The 27,124-nt window shown below is 52.3% G+C and overlaps 1 protein-coding gene across 1 annotated transcript in view; it reads right to left on the bottom strand.

Moving 5' to 3' along the window:
• CTNNBL1 (catenin beta like 1) overlaps positions 1 to 27,124 on the bottom strand; it is a 183,034-nt gene that overhangs the window by 136,186 nt on the left and 19,724 nt on the right. Inside the window, exons 2-4 of the mRNA XM_015422778.1 lie at positions 17,153 to 17,341; positions 14,936 to 15,042; positions 7,429 to 7,568 (exon numbers count right to left, since the gene is read on the bottom strand). Coding sequence (XP_015278264.1) covers positions 7,429 to 7,568; positions 14,936 to 15,042; positions 17,153 to 17,341 — 436 coding nt within the window. The remainder of the gene's footprint in view (positions 1 to 7,428; positions 7,569 to 14,935; positions 15,043 to 17,152; positions 17,342 to 27,124) is intronic.

Below are 27,124 nucleotides of genomic sequence, written 5' to 3'. Positions count from 1 at the left end.
GGGAGCGGGTGGGGGTGGGTGGGGGGTGGGGAGAGCAGTGAGGGGCGACGGCGCGGCTTCCCTCCCTCCCCTCCCGAAGCCGGAGAGCTGCCGCCAGTCACACAGGGCAGCGGGCAGGCGGCGGGAGAACGGCGCGGCTTCCCTCCCTGCCTCCCGGCCCGCCCGGAGTCCCTCGCAAGTCCCACAGAGCGGGAGAGGGGCAGCCAAGCGCAACGGTTCTCGCGCCGCCCCTTCAGGCCTCCGAGGGTCTGTTCTTGGGGGGGGGGAGACAGAGAATGGGGGAAAGACAAACACGGGGGGGAAGAGAGAGAAGGGGGAAAGAGAGAGACTCCCCCGCGAGTATCGCAGGTCCCCCCGCGAGTATCGCAGGTCCCCCCTCTTGTTGGGTTCTATTCTTTTACTCTGCATATTTTTCAAGGCCCGTTCCCTATGAGGATTGTGATTTGCAAGGACCATGTGATGATCGCTCAACTTATCTCTGGACTTTTACTTGCTGTTTTAACGGCTGTTAGGCCGTGTCTTATACTGATGTTCCGATGCTTAAGACCTTTGGTCGGATGAGCTCATAAACGAAAGGAAAGGCATCTGTCCAAGGGGGGGGGGGGGAATCCCACAGAAGGGAAACCCGGGGCCACAGCTCCAGCACCACAGACAGGAAGGGGACCTTCCCTTCCCAGCAGCCCTTGCACTTAACACTGAAAAACTCTCTCCAGGTTCTAGTTCTGTCTCTTCCTTGCTAGGAAATAACCGCAAAGCCTCCAGACAGGGCCGGGGAAAACTGCACATACAACCCACCCACCACCCACCCCGTCTGCGTTTGCCGTGTTGTCGCCGCTAACCGGAAAGCGAACAAGCCTCTGAACAAAGCCACAGCATTCAACGGGCCCCGAAGTGGGGCATTATGTCAGTGCCCCCTAGGAGAGGCCGGTTCCCCCTCATTAGCCGGGGGCCTCTCACCACTCGCGTCCCCGGCCGGCGCGGGGTCCCCCGCCCCCCCCCCCCGCCAGAGCCTCCCTCATTAGGCCTACTTGAGTATTCTCGGAGACAGCGCAGATCAATGGTGACCTATTCCCTGCGCGGCAGGGAAGCCAGCCTAGATTTCAAGATGTCCTACATAGCCGCCTCCTGAAGAAGCTCTCTAAACTGAGCCGTGTGTTGTCGTCGCCCCCCAAATCCTGAGGCGGGTGCTCCTTCCTTCCCGTCCCACCCCCTCCTCTGGAAACGCGTCTGTCCCCTTATTCCAATGCCACAACGCTTTGCTTTCCCTCGTTATCATTTTCGCTTCTCATCTGCAGAAGGTGGAAAGGAAAAAAATCCCACGTTCGGCACGGAGGTCACTGAAGTCGCTTCCTTCATAAATGTTTATATAAAGTTAATTTTCCACGTTCTTTTCTCCGGGCCCCACACAGAAACATTGTCTGGTTCCTTCGCAGACGTCGCAAGAGACCGCCTTTCATTACATGAGCCTCATCACCCGTCCAGAGCTACCGGCAGTGTTCCCTCTAAGCTGAGTTAGTGTGAGCCAGCTCACAGTTTTTTAGCCTCTGGCTCACACATTTGTGTCTTAGCTCAGGAAGGAGGGCTCCAGAACAAACTAACTTATGCAGTAGCCAAATCGCTGGCTCACAACTTTAATGCCAGTAGCTCACAAAGTAGAATTTTTGCTCACAAGACTCCACAGCTTAGAGGGAACATTGGCTACCGGTCGAGCTTTTCCCCAAGGAAGGGACCCAAACCGGGGGGGCGGGACACAGCTTTTTCAGCCACAACTCTGAGGCTCCGGCACAAGCAGCCAGGGACTGTGAGTCATGCGGCCCAACAGATTTGAAGGAATCATAGAATGTTAAGAGATGGAAGGGACCTTGCAGGTCATCAGGTCCAACCCCCTGCACTCTGCAGGAGCACAGCCGAAAGAGAGCCCCTACAACATACCCGGAAGAGGGTCATCCAGCCTCCGCTTGAAAACATCCAGCAAAGGAGCATCCACCACCTCCTGAGACAGTCTGCTCCACTGCTCAACCACTCTCACAGTTAGGAAGTTTCTCCCGATATTCAGCCGGTATCGACTCCCTTGTAATTTCCACCCATGGGACCTAGTCTTGCAATCCGGAGCAAGAGAGAAGAGATCTGCTCCATCTTCTACATGACAGCCCTTCAGATACTTGAAGACTCCAATGTTCCCTCTAAGCTGTGGAGTTATGTGAGCAAAAAATTCTCCTTTGTGAGCTACTGGCATTAACGTTGTGAGCCAGGAATTTGGCTGCTGCATAAATTAGTTTGCTCTGGAGCCCTCCTCCCTGAGCTGAGACAAAAATGTGAGCCGGAGGCCAAAAAAGCTCGCACTAACTCACCTTAGAGGGAACACTGATCATGTCCCCTCTAAGCCTTCTCTTTCCCAGGCTAAACAGACCCAACTCTTTCAGCCTTTCCTCGTAAGACTTGGATTCCAGCCCTCTCACCACCCTGGTCGCCCTCTTCTGGGCACGCTCGAGCTTGTCAACATCCTCCCTACAATGTGGTGCCCAAATCTGGACACAGGACTCCAGGTGAGGCCTGACCAGAGCAGAATAGAGCGGAACGACCACCTCCCGTGACCTGGACAGCATGCTTCTGTTCATGCCTCCTAAGACTGCATTCGCTTTCTTCAACACACAAAGTCAAGCAGCCACTCAGAGGGGAGCAGAAAAGAGCAAGAGCCCAGGAGCACCTGAAAGACTAACAAAATTTGCGGCAGGGGACCAATGCTCCCTCTAAGCTGTGGGGTCTTGCGAGCAAAACCTCTACTTTGTGAGCGAGGGATTGTGGGCTCCGGCGTAAACTAGTTTGCACTGGAGCCATCCTTCCTGAGTGAAGATAGAAATGTGTGAGCTGGAGGCTAGAAAAACCGTGAGCTAGCTCACACGAACTCAGCTTAGAGGGAACACTCCAAGGGAGGAGCCCCCGTGAGCCACTGCTCACTTCTTCAGAAAAGGAGGCCACAGTGGGCTTTTCATGGCGAATCTGAGTTTTCCCTCTGGGACCAAAAGTCGGGGGAGAGAGAGCATCTTATGAATGTACTTTTCAGAAGCCACCGCCCCCTTTGACAAAGGGCTGGGCATAAGCAGCACATACTTCACAAGGGGAGGGGCTCTTCAATTCAGCAGACTCCGGATGATACAGGAGAAGATGCCTTCTCCCCACCCCTGCAGGTGTCGGACGAGGGGCCAGAGAATTCTGCACAGCAGTGCCATTAGCAACTTGGATCACAGAATCTGAGCGTTCCACATACACAGAATCACGGAATGTTAGAGTCGGAAGGGACCTTGCAGGTCATCCAGTCCAGCCCCCTGCACTCTGCAGGAGCACAGCCAAAAGAGAGCCCTGCAACATACCCGGAAGGGGGTCATCCAGCCTCCTCCGCTTGAAAACGTCCAGCAAAGGAGCCTCCACCACCTCCCGAGGCATACTGCTCCACTGCTCAACCACTCTGACAGTTAGGAAGCTTCTCCTGATATTTAGCCAGTATGGACTCCCTTGTCATTTCCACCCATTAGATCTAGTCTTGCAAGCCGGAGCAAGGGAGAACAGATCCACTCCATCTTCTACACGACAGCCCTTCGAATATTTGAAGACTGCTTTAAAGATGGCCCGCTCCCGTCAGATCTTGGGTCGGCCCTGCTTGGTCCTCGGAAGGGAGGCCACCAAGGAAGCCCAGGGTTGCTACGCAGAGGCAGGAAACGGTAAACAACCTCTGAGAGTCTCATGCCTCGAAAACCCCATGACGGGTTGCCGTAAGCCAGCGGCAACTGAACAGTACTTTGCACCACCATAAGAACCTCGCCTCTGAGCAGAGGTGGTTTATCTACACAAGCTGCCTTCAGCTCGGTAAGGTGGCTAACAAATAGGCTGTCGAAGGCTTTCACGGCCGGAGTTCATTAGTAGCTGTAGATTTTCCGGCCACACAACCCGGAAAATCTACAGCAACTAACGGCTAATAAATGTTTAAATTAAATTATACCCTTTGTGCACAGCGGGGTAGGTTGGAACCAGTGTTCCCTCTCAGCTGAGTCAGTGTGAGCTAGCTCACAGCTTTTTAGCCTCCGGCTCACAGGGGGTTTTTTGTCTTCGCTCAGGAAGGAGGGCTCCAGAGCAAACTCGTTTAACCAAATCGCTCGCTCACACAACTTCAAGGCCAGTAGCTCACCAAGTAGAATTTTTGCTCACAGGACTCATAACATAAGAACATAAGAGACGCCAGTGTTGGATCAGGCCAAAGGCCCCTCCAGTCCAACACCCTGTGTCACACAGCGGCCAGAAATACCAGGGGCCCTCAGGAGGTCCACCAGTGGGGGCAGGACATTAGAAGCCCTCCCACTGTTGCCCCCCCCAAGCACCAAGAAGACAGAGCATCACTTGCCCCAGAGCCCCTATCTATACCTTGTGGCTAATAGCCACTGATTATGCTTATCTAATTCCCTCTTGAAGCCGTCCATGCTTGTAGCCGCCACCACCTCCTGTGGCAGTGAAGTCCGTGTGTTAATCACTCTTTGGGTGAAGAAGTACTTCCTTTCATCCATTCTAACCCAACCGCTCAGCAATTTCATGGAGTGCCCACGAGTTCTTGTATTGTGAGAAAGGGAGAAAAGTACCTCTTTCTCTACCTGCTCTTTCCCATGCATAATCTTGTAAACCGCGATCATGTCACCCCTCAGTCGTCTTTTCTCCAAGCTAAAGAGCCACAAGCGCCTTAACCTTTCCTCATAGGGAAAGTGTTCCAACCCTTTTATCATTCGAGTTGCCCTTTTCTGCACTTTTCCCAAAGCTATAATATCCTTTTTAAGGTGTGGTGCCCAGAACTGCACACAGTATTCCAAATGAGGTCGCACCATTGATTTATACAGGGGCATTATGATATTGGCTGGGCTGTTTTCAATACCCTTCCTAATAATCCCCAGCATAGCATTGGGCTTTTCTGACTCCAGAGCTTAGAGGGAGCCTGGGTTGCAACCAAACAGAAGCTCCGCTTCCAGGGCTCGTGATTCGTCTCAGCAAAGAGAGGAAAAGGGAGCAGAGCCGGGAAAGCGGGACGCGACTCTGCCAACGGTGCCCGGAGGCCTCAGCTTGGCTGCAAAACCCCACCACCACCACCACACACACACACAGCCAGCTTTTCCGTTGGTGCAAACCTCCAGATGGCCATTACTAGGGCGTCAAATGCCAAGGTCACTTAACAGCTGTCTGGGAGCTGCTACAATCCTCCCCGATCTTCTGACGGGCACAGATGCCGCCTGCCAGCCAGGCCGGAGAGCTCTGGGAGAAGGGAATGGCTCCCCCTGCCCCCCTCCCCTCCAAACTCCTGGCCTTGGCAGATTTAAGCCACCGTCAAAGCGTTCCCTTTCACCACCTCTAGCTCAGCAGAACCGTCCGGTTTTGAAATTAACTCCACTGCGTGGGATTCCGTTCACCGCCCCCACTACAGCAGCATCTTCAAGCCCAGCACAAAAAGAGGAAAGGTAGCTTCACATTTCTTTTTTTTTTTGGGGGGGGGGGGCGGCTTCCAAGAGCCTCTTCCCGGCTTCGCATAAAGCTGCTGAGCTGCAGACCAGGAGGTCGGTAGCTCAGCAGTTCGAGACCCGAGTGCCGCGTGACGGAGTGAGCTCCCGTCTCTGGCCCCAGCTCCTGCCGACCTAGCAGTGTGAAAGCAAGAAATTGCAAGTAGATAAACTGGTACCGCTTCGGTGTGAAGGTAACAGCATTCCATGCGCCTTGGCGTCTGGTTGTGCCAGCCACATGACCACAGAGAAGTCTTCGGACAGCGCTGGCTCTTCGGCTTGGAAACGGAGATGAGCACCGCTCCCTAGAGTCGGATTTGACTGGCTTTCGAGCAAGGGAAACCTTTACCTTTCCCTTTACTGACGGAAGAAGATGTCTGACCTGGTGCTTCAACGCAGTCCTGCTTGTGTGAACACCTTTCAAGGAAGCAAATGCTTTCGCATCCAGCACGTCAGCAGAGATGCTGCCTCTTTGCATCTGCAAACATAACTTTGCCCCCCCCCCCGAGGGGGGCAGACACTACAGAGCCCAGGCCAGATTGCTGCCCCCAATCTAATGGACAAACGGATTTATGTTCGTCCAAAGCAGCCTCCGCAACAGGGATTCTGACAGGGCCTCCGCTGCAAGCTGCCCCCCTCAGAGGTGCCTCCTTGCGACCGGAAAGGTCCCACAAGCTTCACCTTCGTCCCACAAGCAACACCCCCATTCCAGGAAAACCCCCGAACTGCTGATGTTGCTCCAGAACAACAAATCCACACTAACTCCAGGTGGGATGCTTCCCCCATTCCTGGCCGTAAAAAGACTTTCGGCAGAGCATGCTGACTGCAGGCTGAGGTCAGACAAAAGGCCAAAGAAAACCGACTGGCTTCTGAAATGGGCAATTTCAACTGCAAGGACGTGCATCACACGCGATAGGCGCATTGTTTTATGGAACCGGAGGAGCCCTGACTACAGAATTGGGCGCACTAACGGGGATGCCAAACTCACTGGAAATGCGTTATTTAAAGGTTTTTTTTTAAAAAAAAACTTTAATTGTGTTTGTCTGCGTCCTTTATAAAGTTTATCTCTCCGCTACCTGGCATTACCTTTTATAACACATAACCCGGCCCAACAAAGTCTCATTTATGTCAGATCCGGCCCTCACAACAAACAAATTCGACACCCCTGGGCTAGAATATTCCTGCTATGGCAGAGTTCTCCTTGGACTCGGGCTGAGCCTTGTGAAGTTTTAGCACAGGGGCACTAAGGAGGAAAACTGTGAGCTGCCGGACTCCTTCTGCACAAGCCCCTTTGCACCGCTGATCGGCATACTAGGATTGAATGCAAACTCCACCGTCAACGGAGGGATCGCAGACACCAGTCTCGGCTTTGCCTACATTTCTAGGGTCCCCTAGATCACAGCCTTCAAACAGGAGGGCGGGAGAGGGAGGCAACAGCCGGACACGGCTATCTCCCTGGCTGCCTTTCTCCGCGCCTCAGCCATTCCTGAACCTCCTTCCCCACGGCTGCATCTCAGCTGCAAAGGCGGCGACGGATTCAGCCGCCGATGCGGCATCAGAAGGTGGTCCGGCTGAGCCCAACGCCCAGACTTCCTCCTCCCGAACCCTTTGGCTCCAGTTCCCCTCTGACTCACTCTGAAATGCTGCTAGGACACCACTGCGGCGGAGACGCTGAAACGCTATTAGGACCCTCAGAAGGCTCTCGGAAAGGGGAGGCGGAAAGCCAGAGCCTCTCAGCACCTCCGCTTGGTGCTGCATTTCAGGAAACCAAATTAAATGCGCTCAATTATACACACAGAAAGGCCCTGGAATCCAAGGGGGAGCCGGTACTAAATGAGACGGCGCTCGCGGGAGCGTAAGGAGGGACGTGCCGGGCTCGCGGCCGCGGAAAGGATATCAGTGTTGTCGTGCCCGAGAAGCCCCAGGAGGGAGTGGATGGCGTTCAGTTCGACCAGCAGGTGGTAGAGGTCCGGCATCGTGGCGATCACGTGCATCTCCTGGATGATGTCGTTCAGGTCCAGCTCTGACTCCATGAACCTGTGGGCGGGAGAGAGACAGCACCGCTAGACAGCTTAGACAGGAACTCCTCGTGGGCACCCCGTGACATTGCTGCGCGGTCGGGTTAGGACAGGTAAAAGGAAGCCCTGCTTCGCAATAGATAGGAACTCTTCGGTCTGGGGCAAGGGATACTCTGTGTTCTTAGTGCTTGGGGGGGTCAAGAGTGGGAGGGCTTCTAGTGTCCTGGCCCCACTGCTGGACCTCCTGATGGCACCTGGTATTTTTGGCCACTGTGTGACACAGAGTGTTGGACTGGAGGGGCCATTGGCCTGATCCAGCATTGGCTTGTCCTATGGTCTCATGTCTGGGGCAAGGGATGCTCTGTCTTCTTGGTGCTTGGGGGGGGGGCAACAGTGGGAGGGCTTCTAGCGCCCTGGCCCCACTGCTGGACCTCCTGGTGGCACCTGGTATTTCTGGCCACTGTGTGACACAGAGTGTTGGACTGGATGGGCCATTGGCCTGATCCAGCATTGCCTACTCTTATGTTCTTAATATGGAGCAGAGGTCCATCAGTGGCTCTTAGCCACAAGGTATGGATAGGAACCCTCAGTCTGGGGCAAGGGATGCTCTGTATCCTGGGTGCTTGGGGGGGGGGAACTGTGGGAGGGCTTCTGGTGTCCTGGCCCCACTGCTGGACAACCTGGTGGCACCTGGCATTTTTGGCCACTGTGTGACACAGAGTGTTGGACTGGATGGGCCATTGGCCTGATCCAGCATTGGCGTCTCTTATGTTCTTATCACCAGAGGCCCTCAACATGGTGCGGGAGACACTGTTCCTGGCCCCTGCCACATGGTTTTAGAAAGTAGGGGGAAATGTACCACTCAACAGTTACCTCTGCTGGGAATTGCCCCCTCCCTGTTCACTCATGTTGCAGACATTTATTTACAAAATCTGCATCCCACCTTTCTGCCCTCACAAGGGACACCAAGGCGATTCACAATTTAAAACAGACATATTTAGTTATTTATTATTTATTTATTTAATTTATATCCCGCCTTTCCCGCGGCAGCAGACTCAGGGCCGCTAAAAACCATGTCTAAAAAACGTCACCATCACCCCTTCCCTGAACACACACCATTAAAAGAAAAATTAAAAACAGCGGCACATCCGGGGCGAGAGCTTGTGACGGGCCCAAGGTCACCCAGCAAGCTTTCACGGAAGAAGTGGGGATTCGAACCTGGGTCACCCAGGATGCTAGCCTGCCACTCTGTCCACCGCCCCACATCGTATCACACTTAGGAGACTGAGCAAGAAGCCCTTCAGTTCACTCCAGAGTCATGAGAGCGGTCGGAAGATACAACCCTACAAGCTCAGAGGTAATCCAGTTAAGGAACAGGCTAGAATTATACATTTAATATTAATAGTTGTATTATTGCGGGTGAGTGTTTGGTGAGGAGGCACACAGGGAATGCAACACCCACGTGGCTTTTTTGGTTGATGAAAATGTGGCTCTCCTCCACAAGCTGTACAGCGAGTCCCCCCTGCATTACAAGCTTATTGCATCACGGGCTGGACCTCCGACACATCACAGCCTTTCTGGGCCCCGCCAGCAGCTCTTCTCGCCTCTGTGCCCGTGTGAACCAGTGTTCCCTCTAAGCTGAGTTAGCGTGAGCTAGCTCACAGTTTTCTAGCCTCCGGCTTATACATTTTCGTCTTTGCTCACGAAGGAGGGCTCCAAAGCCAACTAATTTCTGCAGCAGCCAAATGGCTCGCTCACAGCTTTAATGCCGGTGGCTCACAAAGTAGAATGTTTGCTCACAGGACTCCACAGCTTAGAGGGAGCACTAGTATGAACACCAATCTCGGTGCCACTCCACGCTGTCTGATGCCACGAGAAGTCTTTTAACTTTATTTGTTTCACCGCAGCAGACTAATCTGGCTCTCCTCTCGGGGATTCATTTATTCTGAGACGTCTTTCCAGGCTGTTCTTGGCCGTTACCCACCCGCTGGAATGTATCGACTCTGGAAAAGGTCTTTTTCGCTAACTGGCCTTTCCTTCACACTTAAGCGAACTCTGGAGGGAATCGCGGGGAGGGGGGGAGCCAGTATAATTCTGCGTCCTGCTGGGTCGAGGACTTGTGGCAGAGCACAAAGGCTGTGCCGTTACACCCCACCTCTGCCAGTCTGAAGAGGCAGAGAGGCAGCCCAACAAGTCACCACACTTCAGAAGGATATTACAGCATTGGGAAAAGTGCAGACAAGGGCAACTAGAATGATTAAAGGGTTGGAACTATTTCCCTATGAAGAAAGGTTAAAGCGCTTGGGGCCAGTTCGGTGTAGTGGTTAAGTGCACAGACTCTAATCTGGGAGAACCAGGTTTGATTCCCCACTCCTCCACTTGCACCTGGCTGGGTGACCTTGGGCAAGCCATAGTTCTGATAAGAGCTGTTCTTGAAAAAAGAGCAGTTTCTGTCCAGAGCTCTCTCAGCCCCACCTATCTCACAGGGTGTCACTTGTGGGGAGGTGAAGGAAAAAGGAGTTTGTAAGCCGCTCTGAGACGCCTTTGGGTAGTGAAGGGCGGCGTATAAATCCAATCTCTTATCGTCTTCTTCTCTTTAGCTTGGAGAAACGACGGCTGAGGGGTGACATTATCGAGGTCTATAGGATTATGCATGGGATAGAGCAGGTTGAGAAAGAGGTACTTTTCTCCCTTTCTCACAATACAAGAACTCCTTGTGGGCACTCCATGAAACTGCAGAGCGGTCGGGTTAGAATGGATAAAAGGGAGTCCTTCTTCACCCAAAGATTGATTAATATGTGGAATTCACCGCCACAGGAGGTGGTGGCGGCTAGAAGCATGGACGGCTTCAAGAGGGAATTGGATAAACATGCAGAGGTCTATTTCTGGCTATTGGCCACAAGGTATAGATAGGAACTGTCGGTCTGGGGCAAGGGATGCTCTGTATTCTTGCTGCTTGGGGGGGGGGGCAACAGTGGGAGGGCTTATAGTGTCCTGGCCCCACTGCTGGACCTCCTGAAGGCACCTGGTATGTTTGGCCACTGTGTGACACAGAGTGTTGGACTGGAGGGGCCATTTGGCCTGATCCAACACTGTCTTCTCTTATGTTCTTGTAAGAGGGAATTGGATAAGCATATGGAGCAGAAGTCCATCAGTGGCTATTGGCCACAAGGTACAGGTAGGAACTCTCGGTCTGGGGCAAGGGATGCTCTGTATCCTTGGTGCTTGGGGGGGGGCAACAGCGGGAGGGCTTCTGGTGTCCTGGCCCCACTGCTGGTCCTCCTGATGGCACCTGGTCTTTGTGACACAGAGTGTTGGACTGGAGGGCCTTTGGCCTGATCCAACATTGGCTTCTCTTATGTTCTTATAAAATGGAATTGGATAAACATATGGAGCAGAGGTCCATCGGTGGCTCTTAGCCACAAGGCATAGATAGGAACTCTCAGTCTGGGGCAAGGGATGCTCTGTCTTCTTGGTGCTTGTGGGGGGGGGCAACAGTGGGAGGGCTTCTAGTGTCCTGGTCCCACTGCTGGACCTCCTGAGGGCACCGGGTATTTTTGGCTACTGTGTGTCACAGAGTGTTGGACTGGAGGGGCCATTGGCCTGATCCAGCATTGGCTTCTCTTGTGTTCTTCTGTTCTTGAGAGAGAGACCTGGGAAGCTGTGCAGGAGCTGGCCCCGGTATGAGGCAGCAAACCTGCAGACTGGTAGAAAAACCAGGAAGGCTGGTGAGCGGAGGGGGGAAACACAGGAGGGGAGATGCTATCTCCATCACGGCAAGAGGCCGGAGTCGACTCCGGAGAGGAGGGGAGGGGAGGGGAAGGAGCGGCTCCTGCCATTCGAGAAACTGCCGCTCAAAGAGGTCTCCAGCAGAGCAGCAAAGTTGCCCCCCTGTAGCGCAGCTCGGCCCTCCACCTTCCCAGGACGGGGCTGTGTGTGCAAACTGCTCTCCCGAGTGAGCTGTCAGCTGTGGTCTGAAGAGCCGTTTGCATCTTTGGCAGCTCTGAGCCCCGTGTGAAAGTGATGCAAAACGGATGCGGCTGAGTGGAGAGGGCTGCGCCTGGCAGGTGGCAACCAGCAAAAACCACCCCTGGGCCAGGGCAGGAGGGGCCGAGGGGGCGCGACAAGAGGCTGCTGCAGCAGCGGCGGCGACATGGGATCGCAAACCCACGTGAAAAGGAGGAGGAACACCAGGAGAACGGGAAGGAGCCCCAGGGCTGAGAGCTCTACCGAGGGAGCCAAGCGTCCCCCTGCTCCGCTGGTGCGCCTACGCAGATGGTCCTTTTCTTTCTTGGAAACGTTTCCCTCCCGCCTGGGATCTGAGGCTGCTTGGCCTCGGGCGAGCCCCGCCCCCTATCAACAATACAGAGGCAACTGTTTGGCCCGCCTAACAGAGCTGTTGTAACCAGAAGATGAACACCCTAAAATATATTGAATTATTGAATTGAATACACTCCATATATTGCAGCAGCAGGAGGAGGAGGAGGAGGAGGAGATTGGGTTTATACCCCGCCCTTCACTACCCAAGGGAGTCTCAGAGTGGCTTCCAAACTCCTTCCCCTTCCCACAACAGACACCCTGTGGGGTAGGTGGGGCTGAGAGAGCTCTGACAGAAACAGCTCTTTTTCAAGGACAGCTCTTGTAAGAACTACGGCTTGCCCAGGGTCATCCAGCAGCTGCAAGTGGAGAAGTGGGGACTCCAACCCGGTTCTCCCAAATTAGAGTCCGCGCATGTAACCACGACACCAAGCTGGCTCTGGGGGCGTGGCCCTGCCTGCGATAGGCCCAGAGTGCCTCCTGAACAATTTCTGTCTCCCTTGCTCCCCTTCCCCACCACTCATGGGCAGACAGGTGGCTGTCAAAGGGCCAGTTGTAAGGGGGGGGGCTCAGTCTTAAAGGGCCTGGCGCCACTGATCAGCTGGCTGGTTTGCGGCTCTTTATAAGGGCCATCCGCCACGCCACTGGGCCTGACGGATGCCAGGCTCTCTCTTTCTGTGCCGCAAGCTCCCCTTTAATGCTTTATTGCAGAAGCTTCCTCGACGAACCCTACCCTACCTTCAAACACGGTTGCTGATTTACACCTGGCAGGTAGAAGATGCACAATGAGATACGTTCCCCTTTCATGTCCCTGCCTTTCAGATACCGGCCGCGGCGGGAGTCCCTCGCTGTATACAGATCTGCGCTGAATATCAGCTTGCCCGACTGTGTGTCTCGGAACAGAGGCTGACCTGTCTCGCTGACTGAAGTCACGTCACCGGGCGCCTCTCTTCAGTTCACTCCAACTCAGCCTGACTTGAAGCGGCATTTAGAAATCCCGGGAACTGCCGCAGCCCGGCCGACGCACGGCTTTGACGGCCCCAGGAAACAAAGGGGTTCTGGAGAGCTTTTGCCCCGCTTTCCAAAGCAAGTTCCTCGGAATGAAGAACAACTCTACTCTGCTCTACCTTCTGATGTTTCTCTCTGACTGCCATCGGTGGCCACTTTGTCACACCGGTCGAAGAAGATGCAGCAGCTGCTGCTGCTGCTGCTGACAATGGTGTTTCTTGCTGAGACTTCAGGAGGATTACAAATTGTGAATCAAGCATAATGGCCAGGATGGGGCATCCAGTGAAGACGACAATAAGTTCTGGACCACAGAAATCTCTAGCAGAGGTGAAACCTTTTCAACCTGATATGCCAGTTTGGTGTCGTGGTTAAGTGTGCGGACTCTAATCTGGGAGAACCGGGTTTGATTCCCCACTCCTCCACTTGCACCTGCTGATGTGACCTTGGGTCAGTCACAAGCTCTGGCACAGCTGTCCTTGAAAAAGAGCAGTTTGTGTCAGAGTTCTCTCAGCCCCACCCACCTCACAGGGTGTCTGTTGTGGGGAGGGGAAGGGAAAGGAGTTTGTAAGCCGCTCTGAGACTCCAAGTGAAGGGCGGGGTATAAATCCAATCTCTTCTTCTTCTTCTTCTTCTACGCTCGGTGGTGTAGAAATTACCTACTCTGGCGCAGACGTACAGTGACAGGCAAGCGAGACCGTAGTACCGGCCAATGCTCCCTCTAAGCCAGGGGTGTCAAACATGCAGCCCGGGGACCGGATCAGGCCCCCGGAGGGCTTCTATCAGGCCCGCAGTGGAACTGGCTGTCTTCTGCTTCTTCTTCCAGTTCTGCTACCGCTGCGTCATCGTAGGTTTGCGGCTTACACCTGAACAGCATCCTCAAGATTGCAAGAGCACAGACATTTTGGTGTAATAATTCAGAGCAAGAGGTGTCAGTTATCAGGCACTGTTAAATAAACAAAATATTGCAAGAGGGCTCATGTTTTAAGCATGTTTTTATTTTAAGTAAAAAAAACCACCCCTTTGTGTTTGTGTCCTTTATAAAGTTTATATCTCTGCTACCTGGCATTACATTTGATGACACGCATAGCCCAGCCCGACAAGCTCTCATTTATGTCAGATCCGACCCTCGTAACAAATGAGTTCGACACCCCTGCTCTAAGCTGTGGAGACCTGTGAGCAAAAATTCTACTTTGTGAGCTCCTGTCATTCAAGTTGTGAGCGAGCCCTTTGGCTGCTGCATAAATTAGTTTGCTCTGGAGCCCTCCTTCCTGAGCTAAGACAAAAAAGTGTGAGCCGGAGGCTAAAAAACTGTGAGCTGGCTCACACTAACTCAGCTTAGAGGGAACACTGGTACAGGCCTCAGTCCCCGCCCCTTTCCCAAGGCAACTTTCTGGACCATTTCATTACAGTGCAGCCCTGCTGACCCGTGCAAACAAAGACCTCTTGAAGAATTCTGTGTGGCATCGTCTGTGGAAAGCTAGGAGAGGGGGAGCCCGCCTGACCTCCGTGGGCAGGCCAGCGTGGTGAAGTGGTTAAAGTGTCAGACTAGGATCTGGGAGATACAGGTTCAAATTCCTACTCAGGCCATGAAAACTTGCTGGGTGTCCTTGGGTCAGTCACACACTCTCAGCCTAACCTACCTCACGGGGTTGTTGTGAGGACAAAACAGAGTTGAGGAGAATGATGTACGCCACTTTCGGTCGCCACTGGGGGCAAAAGGTGGGATACAAATGAAGTGAATAACGCCCTGAAGTGGATAGCCCAGGCAAGCCCCGTCTCTCGGGAAGCTAAGCAGGGCCGACCCTGGCAAGTACTTGGAAGGGAGACCTCCAGAGAATACCAGGGCTGGGAGGCAGAGGCAGGCCTATGGAGCCACTCCTCTGAATGTCCTCCGTGCCCCAGTAGGAGTCGCCAGAGGTCGCCATGACTTCCAGGCACCGGGACACATACGAACACACACGAACACCACAAAATATACAACTATATAAAATTCCATAAAGTAAGGGCCACAAGAGAGAACGCACGAGTACGGGCAGAAACCAAAAATCCGGCAAGTCTTACTTTTCAGGATTGTCGGGGAACTTGATCCGAAGTTCCTGGTTCTTGTAGGACCTCTTCTCGAAAGTGAGGATCATCTTCTTGACTGAGCTTTCGTCCAGAGGCTCCTCCTGGCCAAAGAGAGACACGGCTGAAGATCCTTCGCTTGGCACGCAGGAGGTCCCAGGTTCGATCCCCGGAACCTCCCGTTAAAAGGGTCAGATAGGAGGAGATGGAAAAGGCCTCTCTCCGCCTGAGACCCTGGAGAGCCGCTGCCAGTCTGAGTAGACAAGACTGGCTTTGACGGACCGAGGGTCTGATTTGTTTCCCCACCAACCCGTACCGTGTGCTGGACCCCCACTTGGGCAGGAGTCCCCTCCCGTCCGGCAAAAGCAGACTATCGGCCCTCGACCCAACCCCCTTTTAGCAAAAAGAGCAGCCCCTCGACTGCTACAGCATCAGAGAGGACAAAACTCCCTTTCCTGCAGGGCGAGGGAGGGAAGAAGAGAAAGTCGTGCGCTGGCGAATCCGGATGGGAAGGATGCCCACCCGAGTGCTGACTGCAGGGGCCCATGGAAACCAGGGTGCCCACTGTCTGGACCAAGGACAAACACTCTCCCGTTCTCAGGCGCTGAGCTCACAGCCGCCGGGGGCCTCGGGGTTCTCACTGGGTCCTTTGCTGAGGCTCTTTTACATCTGGGTTTCTCTCAAGGATGCAGACAGACACTCAGCAGACACTCCCAGCGTGGTCGGTTAAGAAATACCTCTGCATTTATTTGAATCCTTCAAATAACTAAGAGTGTTTGCTCGGCAGAAACCACTCACGAATTACAGCAATGGCAAAAAAAACCCACGACACTATACTTGCACTGGGCAGAGGCTGAGCCCGAAGCATTAACTCCTTGGTGGCTTCCTTCACTGGGGTAATCTTGTGACTACTGCCCAGTTAGGTAGCCCCCTGGCAGCCACGTAAAGGCATCCTATGCAGCTGGTCAAGGCCACCAGGCGTTTTTAATTAACGCTCAGCCCAAGCAGGCTGCAACCAACCTGTGAAAACTTATAGCTTGGTCGCATTAATGACAGCCTGAGATCTGTAAGTTCTAACCCTTACACCCACCCACACCTTTCCAGGCACCCACCAAGTGTTTTGGAAAGTGAGTGGGGGCCAGGTGGGGCCGGTGCCTGGCAAGGCTTCTGATTGGCCACTGGAGAGTGGATTGGCTGTACAGCTTTAGGGGGGGAAATTCCATGGGAGCAGCTACCACCACCAATGTTCCCTCTAAGCTCTGGAGTCTTGTGAGCAAAAATTCTACTTTGTGAGCTACTGGCATTAAACTTGTGAGCGAGCGATTTGGCTACTGCATAAACTAGTTTGCTCTGGAGCCATCCTTCCTGAGCTAAGGCAAAAATGTGTGAGCCAGAGGCTAAAAAACTGTGAGCTAGCTCACAGTAACTCAGCTTAGAGGGAACATTGACCACCACGGTACGAGAATCTCCCTGCCTACCCGAGGGACCACCTTTCCTCACATGTTCCCCAGAGAGCACTGAGGTCAGGGTCACAAAATCGCCTGACTCTCCCCGGTCCGAAAGATGCCAGATTGGCCGCTGCCAGGGCCTACTCAGTGGCGGCTCCACACTGGTGGAATGAGCTCCCGGAGGAGATCAGGGCCCTGCGGGACCTCTCACAGTTCCGCAGGGCCCGTAAAACGGCGCTCTTCCACTGGGCCTTCGATTAGGAGATGCCACTGAGAAATGAGATATTAAAAACTGAACTGTTACGGCCCTCACGTTGATGGCATTAAGAACAACTCGGATACTGGCTTAGCTACACTGGATCATCTTACAGCAATAGCCATCTGAGGAAGAAGAAGAAGAAGAGGAAGAGATTGGATTTATACCCTGCCCTTCACTTAGATAAGCATATGGAGCAGAGGTCCATCAGTGGCTATTAGCCACAAGGTATAGATAGGGGCTCTGGGGCAAGGGATGCTCTGTCTTCTTGGTGCTTGGGGGGGGGGGCAACAGTGGGAGGGCTTCTAGTGTCCTGGCCCCACTGCTCGACCTCCTGAGGGCACCTGGTCTTTTTGGCCACTGTGTGACACAGAGTGTTGGGCTGGATGGGCCATTGGCCTGATCCAACATTGGCTTCTCTTATGTTCTTATGTTCTTACCCAAAGGAGTCTCAGAGCGGCCGACAAACTCCTTTCCCTTCCCCTCCCCACAACAGACACAAAAGCTCACCTCCTCCTCTTCTTCCTCTCCCTTTTCAATTATCTGGAGCAGCTTCTTTTTATCGTCCTCTGTCTCCTCCGCTGCCACCGGAGCCTCCTCCTCCCGGTGCCGGACACGCTCCCGCCCGCCGCCTGGCTTGTGGCGCACTTTGACGTCCTCCTCCTCATCTTCGCGGGGCCTTTTGGTTCCTCGGTTGGGCTGTGGGTAGAAATCAAGCGGGTGAGCCAGGGAAATTCGTCTCCCCTACTTTGGGGGGGGGGGACCACAAAGGGAACTCATGTCACCACACGATCTCTGCAAAAAGGGGGGGGAGGGTACGAAGCGGCGGACGCAGTGAAGGAGACCCAGGTTCAAATCCCGCCCTTGCCATGACCACAGACCAGCCTCTACACGACATCTGCCACCCTGGGTACCATTGAGGAATGCAACAAATAAATATCATAAAGTGTTTCCAAGCTGTGGGCCCAATTGCGTCGTGTTGCCCAAAACACAGAGAGAGAGAGAGAGAGACAGACAGAGACAGACAGAGAGAGAGAGAGAGAGAGAGAAACAGAGACAGAGAGAGAGAGAGACAGAGACAGAGAGAGAGAGACAGAGAGAGAGACAGAGAGAGAGAGAGAGACACACAGAGAGAAAGAGACACACAGCAGGGGGGGAGAGATTAGAGAGAGAGAGAGAGAGAGAGAGAGAGAGAGACAGAGAGAGAGAGAGAGAGACACAGAGAGAGAGAGAGAGAGACAGAGAGAGAGACAGAGACACAGAGAGAGAGAGAGAGAGAGAGACACAGAGAGAGAGAGAGAGAGACAGAGACACAGAGAGAGAGAGAGAGAGAGACAGAAAGAGACAGAGAGAGAGACAGACAGACAGACAGACAGACAGAGATGCATACTGTGGTTAAAGCAGTAGTCTCAGGGGGGCACATGGCTCTGCCGCACTTCTTAGGAAACTCCCACCAGAAATTTTATTTATTTATTTATTGTCAGATTTGTACCCCGCCCTCCCCGCAAATACTTTACCTTTCCAAATCCTGGCAGCTCAGGAGAGGAGCTGGACAAATAACTTCTTACAAGAAAACCAAAATGTTTAAAACAATTCCAGCAGTGAACACAGGGAGGGTACAGTTCCGGTCACCACACCTTAAAAAGGATATTATAGCTATGGAAAAAGTGCAGAAAAGGGAAACTGGAATGATAAAGGGGTTGGAACACTTTCCCTATGAGGAAAGGTTAAAGCGCTTAGGGCTCTTTAGCTTGGAGAAACGACGGCTGAGGGGTGACATGATCGAGGTTTGTAAGATTATGCATGGGATAAAGCAGGGGGAGAAAGAGGTACTTTTCTCCCTTTCTCACAAGACAAGAACTCCTTGTGGGCACTCCATGAAATTGGTGAGCAGTCGGGTTAGAACAGATAAAAGGAAGTCCTTCACCCAAAGAGTGATTAATATGTGGAATTCACTGCCATAGGAGGTGGTGGCAGCTACCAGCATGGACAGCTTCAAGAGGTAACTGGGTAAACATCTGGAGCAGAGGTCCATCAGTGGCTCTTAGCCACAAGGTATGGATAGGGACTCTCGGTCTGGGGCAAGGGATGCTCTGTATTCCTGGTGCTTGGGGGGGGGGGCAACAGTGGGAGGGCTTCTAGTGTCCTGGCTCCACTGATGGACCTCCTGATGGCACCTGGTATTTCTGGCCACCGTGTGACCGAGTGTCCGACTAGATGGGCCATTGGCCTGAACCAACACTGGCTTCTCTTTTGTTCTTATGTTCTTAAACAATCCCTTATTAATTTTGTCTTGGAACATTCAGTGATCTTTGAGGATGCTCAGTGTGCCCCTTTTGCCTGTCTCCTGGAGGCTACCTGAAGGTCAACGAAAGTCGACTTGCTATGCCCTTACTGGGGCCAGAAGACGTGCTATCACCACCCTGGAGAGACCAATTCCCCCCCCCCCCCAAGTATTCCAAAGGACTGAGGACCTTACAACTTGGTCAACATGTGAGTACCAGTGTTCCCTCTAAGCTGAGTTAGTGTGAGCTAGCTCACAGTTTTTTAGCCTCTGGCTCACACATTTTTGTCTTAGCTCAGGAAAGATGGCTCCAGAGCAGACTAATTTATGCAGCAGCCAAATCTCCTGCTCACAACTTTAATGCCAATAGCTCACAAAGTAGAATTTTTGCTCACAGGGCTCCATAGTTTAGATGGAACTTTGGTGAGTACATGGCATATAAATGACACTTGCGTAAGGACATGCTTCTAGGTATCTGGAAACCTTTTATTGATGCTTCATTGCCACCACTGTTGTTACATTTACTATTTTTTTCCTGTTTGGGAGTTGCAGTTAAAAACAAAATTAAAGAAATGAATCAAATACTGTCAGAAGTCTGAGCAAAGAACATTTTTAGAGTGGCGCTTACGAAGACAAGCAAGGACTTGGAGAGAGGAGGCCCTGCGGCCAGAAGACAATAGGGCCAGTCTTCGGTGGGACAAAAAAAAAAACACCCTTTGAAAGGTGGGAGCACCCACAGCAGGGCCTCAAGAGAACAGGTGAAGACACTGGCAAGTATCCCCAAGTCCTGAGCCGTTTAAGCCTTTCCAAAGGTAAGAGCGAACACTCTGAATTCCGCCCACAAACAAACCAGTAGCTGGTGCCATCCTCGAAGGGCAGGCAAAATCTCAGTTCATTTTTATAGAAGGTCTGTTTATGTAGTATGGGTTTTGGTGCATTTTATTATCCATGATGGCTATTTTCTACTAATAGTATTTTCATTATTGGGATTCCTCTTGAGTTTTGTAATGTTATTTTGTAATTATCGGGCTTGTAGTATGTATGTAATGTTGAGATTTCCCTTTAAATATTGTGATGATCTTGTAATGCTGTAAGTTTTCAGTCAGGTCTAGAATCCAAGCCATTAGCCAGTTTGGTGTAGTGGTGAAGTGCGCGGACTCTAATCTGGGAGAACCGGGTTTGATTCCCCCACTCCTCCACTTGCACCTGGCTGGATGACCTTGGGCAAGCCGTAGTTCTGTCAGAGCCATTCTCACAAGATCAGTCTCTGTCAGAGCTCTCTCAGCCCCACCCACCTCACAGGGTGTCTGTTGTGGGGAGGGGAAGGGAAAGGAGTTTGTCAGCCGCTCTGAGACTCCTTTGGGTAGTGAAGGGCGGGGTATAAATCCAATCTCAGCATATAGGGTTCTCTTCTCTGATCTTCAGAACAGCCCTGTGGGGTAGGCCAGGCCCAAAGCACCTGAAGGACAATTTCCACTCACATTAACCTGCCCGGAGGCTAGGGAGGAGACCTGCGGGGCCTTGCGGGAGGGCTGTCTCAGGCCCCAGCCTCCCACCCCGGGTGCAAAATTCCCTCCTTCAGGAGGAGAGACCGACTCCCCCTCCCCTGCCTTCTGGCACCCATTAAGGATCTTTTTTTAAAAAAAAAAAATTCCGTGAGGCCTCCAAATGAGCTTGACAGGCGCTGCTCTTCCCTGATGTCTTTGTGCTGTTTTTAGCTCTTTTATGACATTCTAAATGACTGTAATTTTTGGTTGATGAGCTACCAGCTGCCTTGGGCACCTCGACGGGAGGCAGAGGGACCGAAAAGACAAATGCCCCCCAAGAAACCCCACATCCCCAGACAGCCAGGTCCTCCCCCCCCCTTTCATTTACAGGTCAAGCAAGAGGAGAGACCAGAAGCAGCCTGGTGGGAGACAGCAGCCATCTCAGAGATGCCACGGGAGAGCGGGGTTGCGGGTTACCAGCCTCTGGAACTGACCGACAGCAGCAGCAGGAGGAGGAGGAGACTGGATCTATACCCCGCCCTTCGCTACCCAAGGGAGTCTCTGAGCGGCTGACAAACTCCTTTCCGTTCCCCTCCCCAAAACAGACACCCTGTGAGGCAGGTGGGGCCGAGAGGGCTCTTTCGAGAACGGCTCCTGAGAGAGCAGCTCTGAGAGAACTTGTGACTGACCCACGGTCACCCAGCTGGCTGCACGTGGAGGAGGAGTGGGGAAATCAAACCCGGTTCTCCCCGATTAGAGTCCTCCGCTATGGACCACTACACCAAACGGGAACTGCCACACCTTGCTTGGTGCCTCTGTTCAAGGTGCAGAGGAATGATACAGAAAGAGACCCCCAGGGCAGGGGTCCCCATTGCGCTGCCCCCCCCCCATGGGCATTACAGAGCCCACCAAGTGTTTTTAGAAAAAGGGAGGGGCTTCTGCCCAGCAAGGCTTCCGATTGGCCACTGGAGATTTGATTGGCTGGGCGGATTTTTTAACATGTTGCTTTGGCAGCAGCTGCCACAACAGCACCAAGGATCGCCACTGTGTGAGTGGAGGTAAGCGGCGGCGGCCATTTTGTGGCTGGGTCAGCCTCATGCGGTGGCCATTTTGTGCCGGGGACCCCTGGCCTATGGACTGCCTGTGGAGAGACCCAGCTGAACCAACAGAGTTGCTCTCTCCGCCTCTCTCACCCAATATAGACCACTTTTCCCCCCAATTAACATTTTATGGAGAAATAACCAACAAGCAACACCATACGTACAGTGTGTTCGAACAGAATAGAATACATACTATGTGTAAAACAAAACACAGAACAACATACCCAGTTACTGAGTAAGTAAGCAGTAATCAGTCTATCTGACCTATATTGAATTATAGCTGTGTAATCACTTAGTGTGGAGCTGCGGTGGCTCAAGTGGTTAAGACGCTGAACTGCAGGCTGTGGAAGGTCAGTAGTTCAGCAGTTCAAGACCCGGGTGCCGCAAGACAGGGTGAGCTCCTGTCTCTAGTTCCAGCTCCTGCCAACCTAGCAGTTCAAAAGCAAGAAATTGCAAGTAGATAAATAGGGACCACTTCGGTGGGAAGGTAACAGCCTTCCGTGCGCCTTGGTGTTTAGTCATGCCGGCCACATGACCACAGAAACATCTTCGGACAGCGTTGGCTCTTCAGCTTTGAAACGGAGATGAGCACCGCAACCCTAGAGTCGGATTCGACTGGCTTTCGAGCAAGGGAACCTTTACCTTTACCTTTAATCACTTGTGAAGGTGAAGGTTCCCTTGCTCGAAAGCCAGTCTTTTTTTATGTTTCACTTAGTAAGACATAAAAACATTATATTCCAAGATCAACTACCAATTGGGGAATTTCCTCTTGAGACAACAAGTATTCCAGTATAGGTAACCATATAGAGGAAAAATAGGACTGTCTAGAGGGCTTAGGAATGTTATCCAGATTATCTGTCCAATATAGGTAACCATATAGAGAAAAAATAGGACTGTCTAGAGGGCTTAAGAATGTTATCCAGATTATCTGTCCAGTATAGGTAACCATATAGAGAAAAAATAGGACTGTCTAGAGGGCTTAAGAATGTTATCCAAGGAACCAGGTAAGTTGCAGACCCCCCCCACCTTCAGGTAAAAGCTCTCCCTCCTCTTTGAGGGCAGATCTGCACATCCCCACCCCCCATAGCTAGCAATCCAAAACAGTCCAGTGGCACCTTTAAGACCAGGTTTTATTCAGGTACCAGCTCTCCCTCCTCTGTGAGGGCAAATCTGTGCGTTCCCCCCCCCCCCAATAGCTAGCAATCCAAAACAGTCCGGTGGAGCCTGAGTGGTGGGTGTTGCCTTCTGACACACTTCCGGTGATTTCAGGAAGTGTGGCATATGCAAATTAGTTATGGTAATGAGTTATGCTAATGAGCTCCTGCACCTCTTTTTCTACGAAATGACCCCTGTCTGTGAGCTTCACCATGATGTACAATTTCCAGAGTTTTTGATGCCACGGTGAGATTGTAGGTGGTTGTGATGACTTCCATGCTAGGGCAATAGTGTTTCTTGCTGCGTATATTAATAAAGACACCCTTTCTGTCAGTGAGTATGAGCTTGTCAAGGAGTTCCAGTCTCCCAAGAGCAAATGCTCTGGCGTGAGAGTAAGGTCTAAATTTGTAATGGATTTAACCTTTATTAGAATAGATTCCCAAAAAGGGGCCATCTTAGGACAGGAGATCCAACAATGAAGGTAATTTATTTATTTATTTACTTTATCTTTGGATTTGTATCCCGCCCTCCCTGAAGGATTTGTATCCCGCCCTCCTCCTCCTCCTTCCTATTTCCCCACAATTTTTCCAGCAAGGCTCGCCATGACTAGGGCCAGGTCCTTTTCGGTGGCAGCCCCTACCTGGTGGAATGAGCTCCCGGAGGAGATCAGGGCCCTGCAGGACCTTATGCAGTTTCACAGGGCCTGCAAGACGGAGCTCTTCCGCCAGGCTTTCACACAGGGGCCGCCACCACCACCACGACCAATGATGTGGACAACATCGGGGTTAAGGATGGCCCAGGAAGATCTGCCACAATTTTGCACGATGGATATTATCAGACTTATTTGCTTGGAATCAGCTATAGGACAACATCATCCCCAGAGAACTGTTTTACCATCATTGTATATATTCGGGGACCATCCTGCTTTCAATTGAGTATTATTGTTGTAGTGATTAATTGTTATTAATGTTTTTATTGCTTTTATCCTGTTTTATATGGGCCTTTGCCCTTTGTAAGCCGCCCTGAGCCCGTTTTGCGCGGAGGGCGGGGTAAAAAAATTACAATAAATAAATAAATAAATATTTGGGGTTAAATGCTTTGGGAGTGTGAGCTAATTTTTTAGAGGTGAGATACCAGCGTGAAATTAATTTAAAGGCGTTCATGCGCACATCTATAATATAGACCACTTAAAAAAAAGAATTTAAATTAAGTTACTTATAGTCCGCCTTTCTCACTTGGACTCAGGAATCAAGGCGGATCCGCACAGAGTGAGTCCATACGATGGACAGGACGGGGTATTCAATAAACGACACAATAGTATTCAGGCTGGAAGCTGGCCTGAAAAGAGAGCTAACAGAAGTCCACGCCCCTCCCCCACAATGAGCGTCTCCCCAAGCACATATGCAGTGCTAAAAGTACATATCATAGAATCATAGAATGCCAGAGTTGGAAGGGACCTTGCAGGTCATCTAGTCCAACCCCCTCTGCACTCTGCAGGAGCAGAGCCGAAAGAGAGTCCTACAACATACCCGAAAGATGGCCATCCAGCCTCCACTTGGAAACATCCAGCAAAGGAGCATCCACCACCTCCCGAGGCAGACTGTTCCACTGCTCAACCATTCTTGCAGTCAGGAAGTTTCAATATCAGGTAACGACTCTCTTGTAATTCCCACCCATTAGATCGAGTCTTGCAATCCGGAGCAAGAGAGAATAGATCCGCTCCATCTTCTACATGACAGCCCTTCAAATATTTGAAGACTGATGTCTGCAGTGAACAGCCAGCACTCACTGGAACAGCCTATCCAAGAAGGGCAGGTGAGTGACCAGACCAAAGTTCGCAACATCTGGCTCCTTTAAGGCAGCTGCCGCGCCCCCCCCCCCAACACACACACACACACACAGACCCAGGAGATGGCAGACGAGGTCTGTGGGGGTGGGATGACACCAGAGAACAGAGGCGGCAGGTCAAAGCCCAGGCAGCACCCTCAGTCCAGAGCAGCTGCGCCACATCCAAGCAAAGGCAACCGGGGGGGGGGGTGAAGGAGCCGCGTTCGAGGTCTGCAAACAACAGGACACACCCAAGCTGGAACGCGTGCCATGCTTCTTGTCCGCAAAACCCTTCGCAAACGCGCCAGGGTAGGCCTCCAACAAGCCACCTCCAGGAAGCACGTGAAGGAATTCTCCAGCCGTGGGGAAACGGCTCCACTCAAGGTTGCCAACCTTCAGGCCGCACCAGGAGATCTCCCCCCCCCCCATTACAATTGATCTTCAGATGACCACAGATCTGTTCTCCTGGAGAAGACGGCAGCTTTGTAGGGTGAACTCTCTGGCATTCTACCCTGCTGAGGTCCCTCCCGTCCTCAAATCCTGCCCTCCCCAGGTTCCGACCCCCAAATCGCCAAGTATTTCCCAACCCAGAGCCAGTAACCTTAGCTCCACTGGTTTATCCTGCGCACGTGCTGTGGGGTGGGAGGCGTGCGCGAGAGCCCCCTGCCTACGCCGAGATCCCGTAGGGAGCTGGCCATGGTCTTCAGCTCAGCCCTTTCAACTGTGGAGACCGGCACAGCCTGAAGTTAACCGCAGCCTGCTCAGAGAGGAAGAGCCGAAATACGCTTCCAGTCCTCCCGATTCAAAGGAATCTAGAAGTGCCCTGGGGAGACGGAGGGGGGTCCTGCGGCCACACTGCCTTCGGGACTGGCAGTGTTCTGGGCCTCCAAGGAAGCCAAAGAGATTCTCCTTTAAGAACTGAGAACTTCCAAAGAGGCAAAGAATCAATGAAGGGGGGGGGGGGTTCCTGTCAAACTCATGGACGCTTTTTGGAGACCCCATAGGGCAGTATTCTGCAAATACTGACCAGGGCTGACCATGCCTAGCTTCTGAGATCTGATGAAATCAGGCTATTCTGGGCTATCCAGGCCAGGACTATGGAGAAGTTACCCATGACAACAAAATAAAACACTGAACTGTATTTGCCGGGGGGGGGGGGGTTTTACAAGTGGGAGAGGGTGCCCCCACTTCCTCTCCTCACTCCCACCAATTCTTCCCTTGCAAGCACCCCCCGGACGACGTGAGCCATGTTTTGCACCGAGAAGAAAACCCTGTTGACTGGGTAGTGCGGTGCCTTTCATAGAATCACAGAATGTTAGAGGTGGAAGGGACCTTGAAGGTCATCTACTCCGACCCCCTGCACTCTGCAGGAGCAAGGGAAAATATTTATTTGATGGATTTACTATATTTATATCCCACCTCTCTCCCCAGTGGGGACCCAGAGAAAAGCGTACATCATTCCCCTCTCCTCCATTTTATCCTTACAACAACCCTGTGAGGGAGGTTAGGCGGAGAGTGCATGGCAGGCCCCAGGTCACCCAGCAAGCTTCCGTGGCACAAGCGAGGATTTGAATCTGGGTTGGCCAGGTCCTAGGCTGGCACTGGGCATGGTAAAGGCAATTAAGAATAATAGAATCACAGAATGTTAAGAGTTGGAAGGGACCTTGCAGGTCATCTAGCCCAACCCCCTGCACTCTGCAGGAGCACAGCCGAAAGAGAGCCCTACAACAGACCCGAAAGATGGCCGTCCAGCCTCTGTTTGAAAACGTCCAGCGAAGGAGCATCCACCACCTCCCGAGGCAGACTGTTCCACTGCTCAACCACCCTCACAGTTAGGAAGTCTCTCCTGATATTTAGCCAGTAATGACTCCCTTGTCATTTCCACCCATATCCTCCCCTGTAATTTCCTCCCTTGTAATTTCCATTTATTCTCTACTGCAAATCCTGAACAAATTTAGAGTCCAGTGGCACTTTTAAGACCAACAAAGTTTGTTCTACTGCTTCAGACCAGCATGGCTGACCACGCGGTTCTATCCGCAAGTTCTGTGATTGGGTACGCCTGTTTGCTGTATCCCAGCCCCCATGAACTATCAGTCAAGGGAAAAGAGTTTCCAGCGCAAAAGGACGCATTGCAGAGCACAGCATCACTCAAAAGAAACCTTCTGTGTGCCCACCTTGAGACAGCCCGTTAAAAGTTTGCACCTGACCCATCTACCGAGGCGGCACGCAATCCAGGCTGCCAGTTCTCATTTCTCGTCCTCTATTTTTTTTTTAATTAAAACGCGACGAGATTGCAGCCGTAATGAAGGGCTAGGGGAACACACCGTCGCTCTGGATGCAAAGTAATGCAGCACGGAAGAGGCCGCGGCAGCACCGGAGCGTCTTCCAAATTAAAACTCCACCACAAAAGCCGGCGTTTCCTCCGGGCCCCCAATCGATGTCGTTATCGGCACTCGCGATCTGCTTCGACCTCCGTCGGGCGAGGAGGGGGAGGAATATTCTCTAATATGCAATAACAGAGTCATTATGATAAATTAGGAAAGCGCCTGGGGTGTAATTAGGAATGCTGGGTTGGTGCTCATTTTCACCCGAACGTGGCTGAACTCCCTGAAATGAACTAGAGAAAGTT

This window comes from Gekko japonicus, unplaced genomic scaffold (assembly GCF_001447785.1).
Source record: "Gekko japonicus isolate JY-2015 unplaced genomic scaffold, Gekko_japonicus_V1.1 scaffold1179, whole genome shotgun sequence".
Classification (NCBI taxonomy): Eukaryota; Metazoa; Chordata; class Lepidosauria; order Squamata; family Gekkonidae; genus Gekko; species Gekko japonicus.
This window is presented reverse-complemented; position numbering and strand designations above follow the sequence as displayed.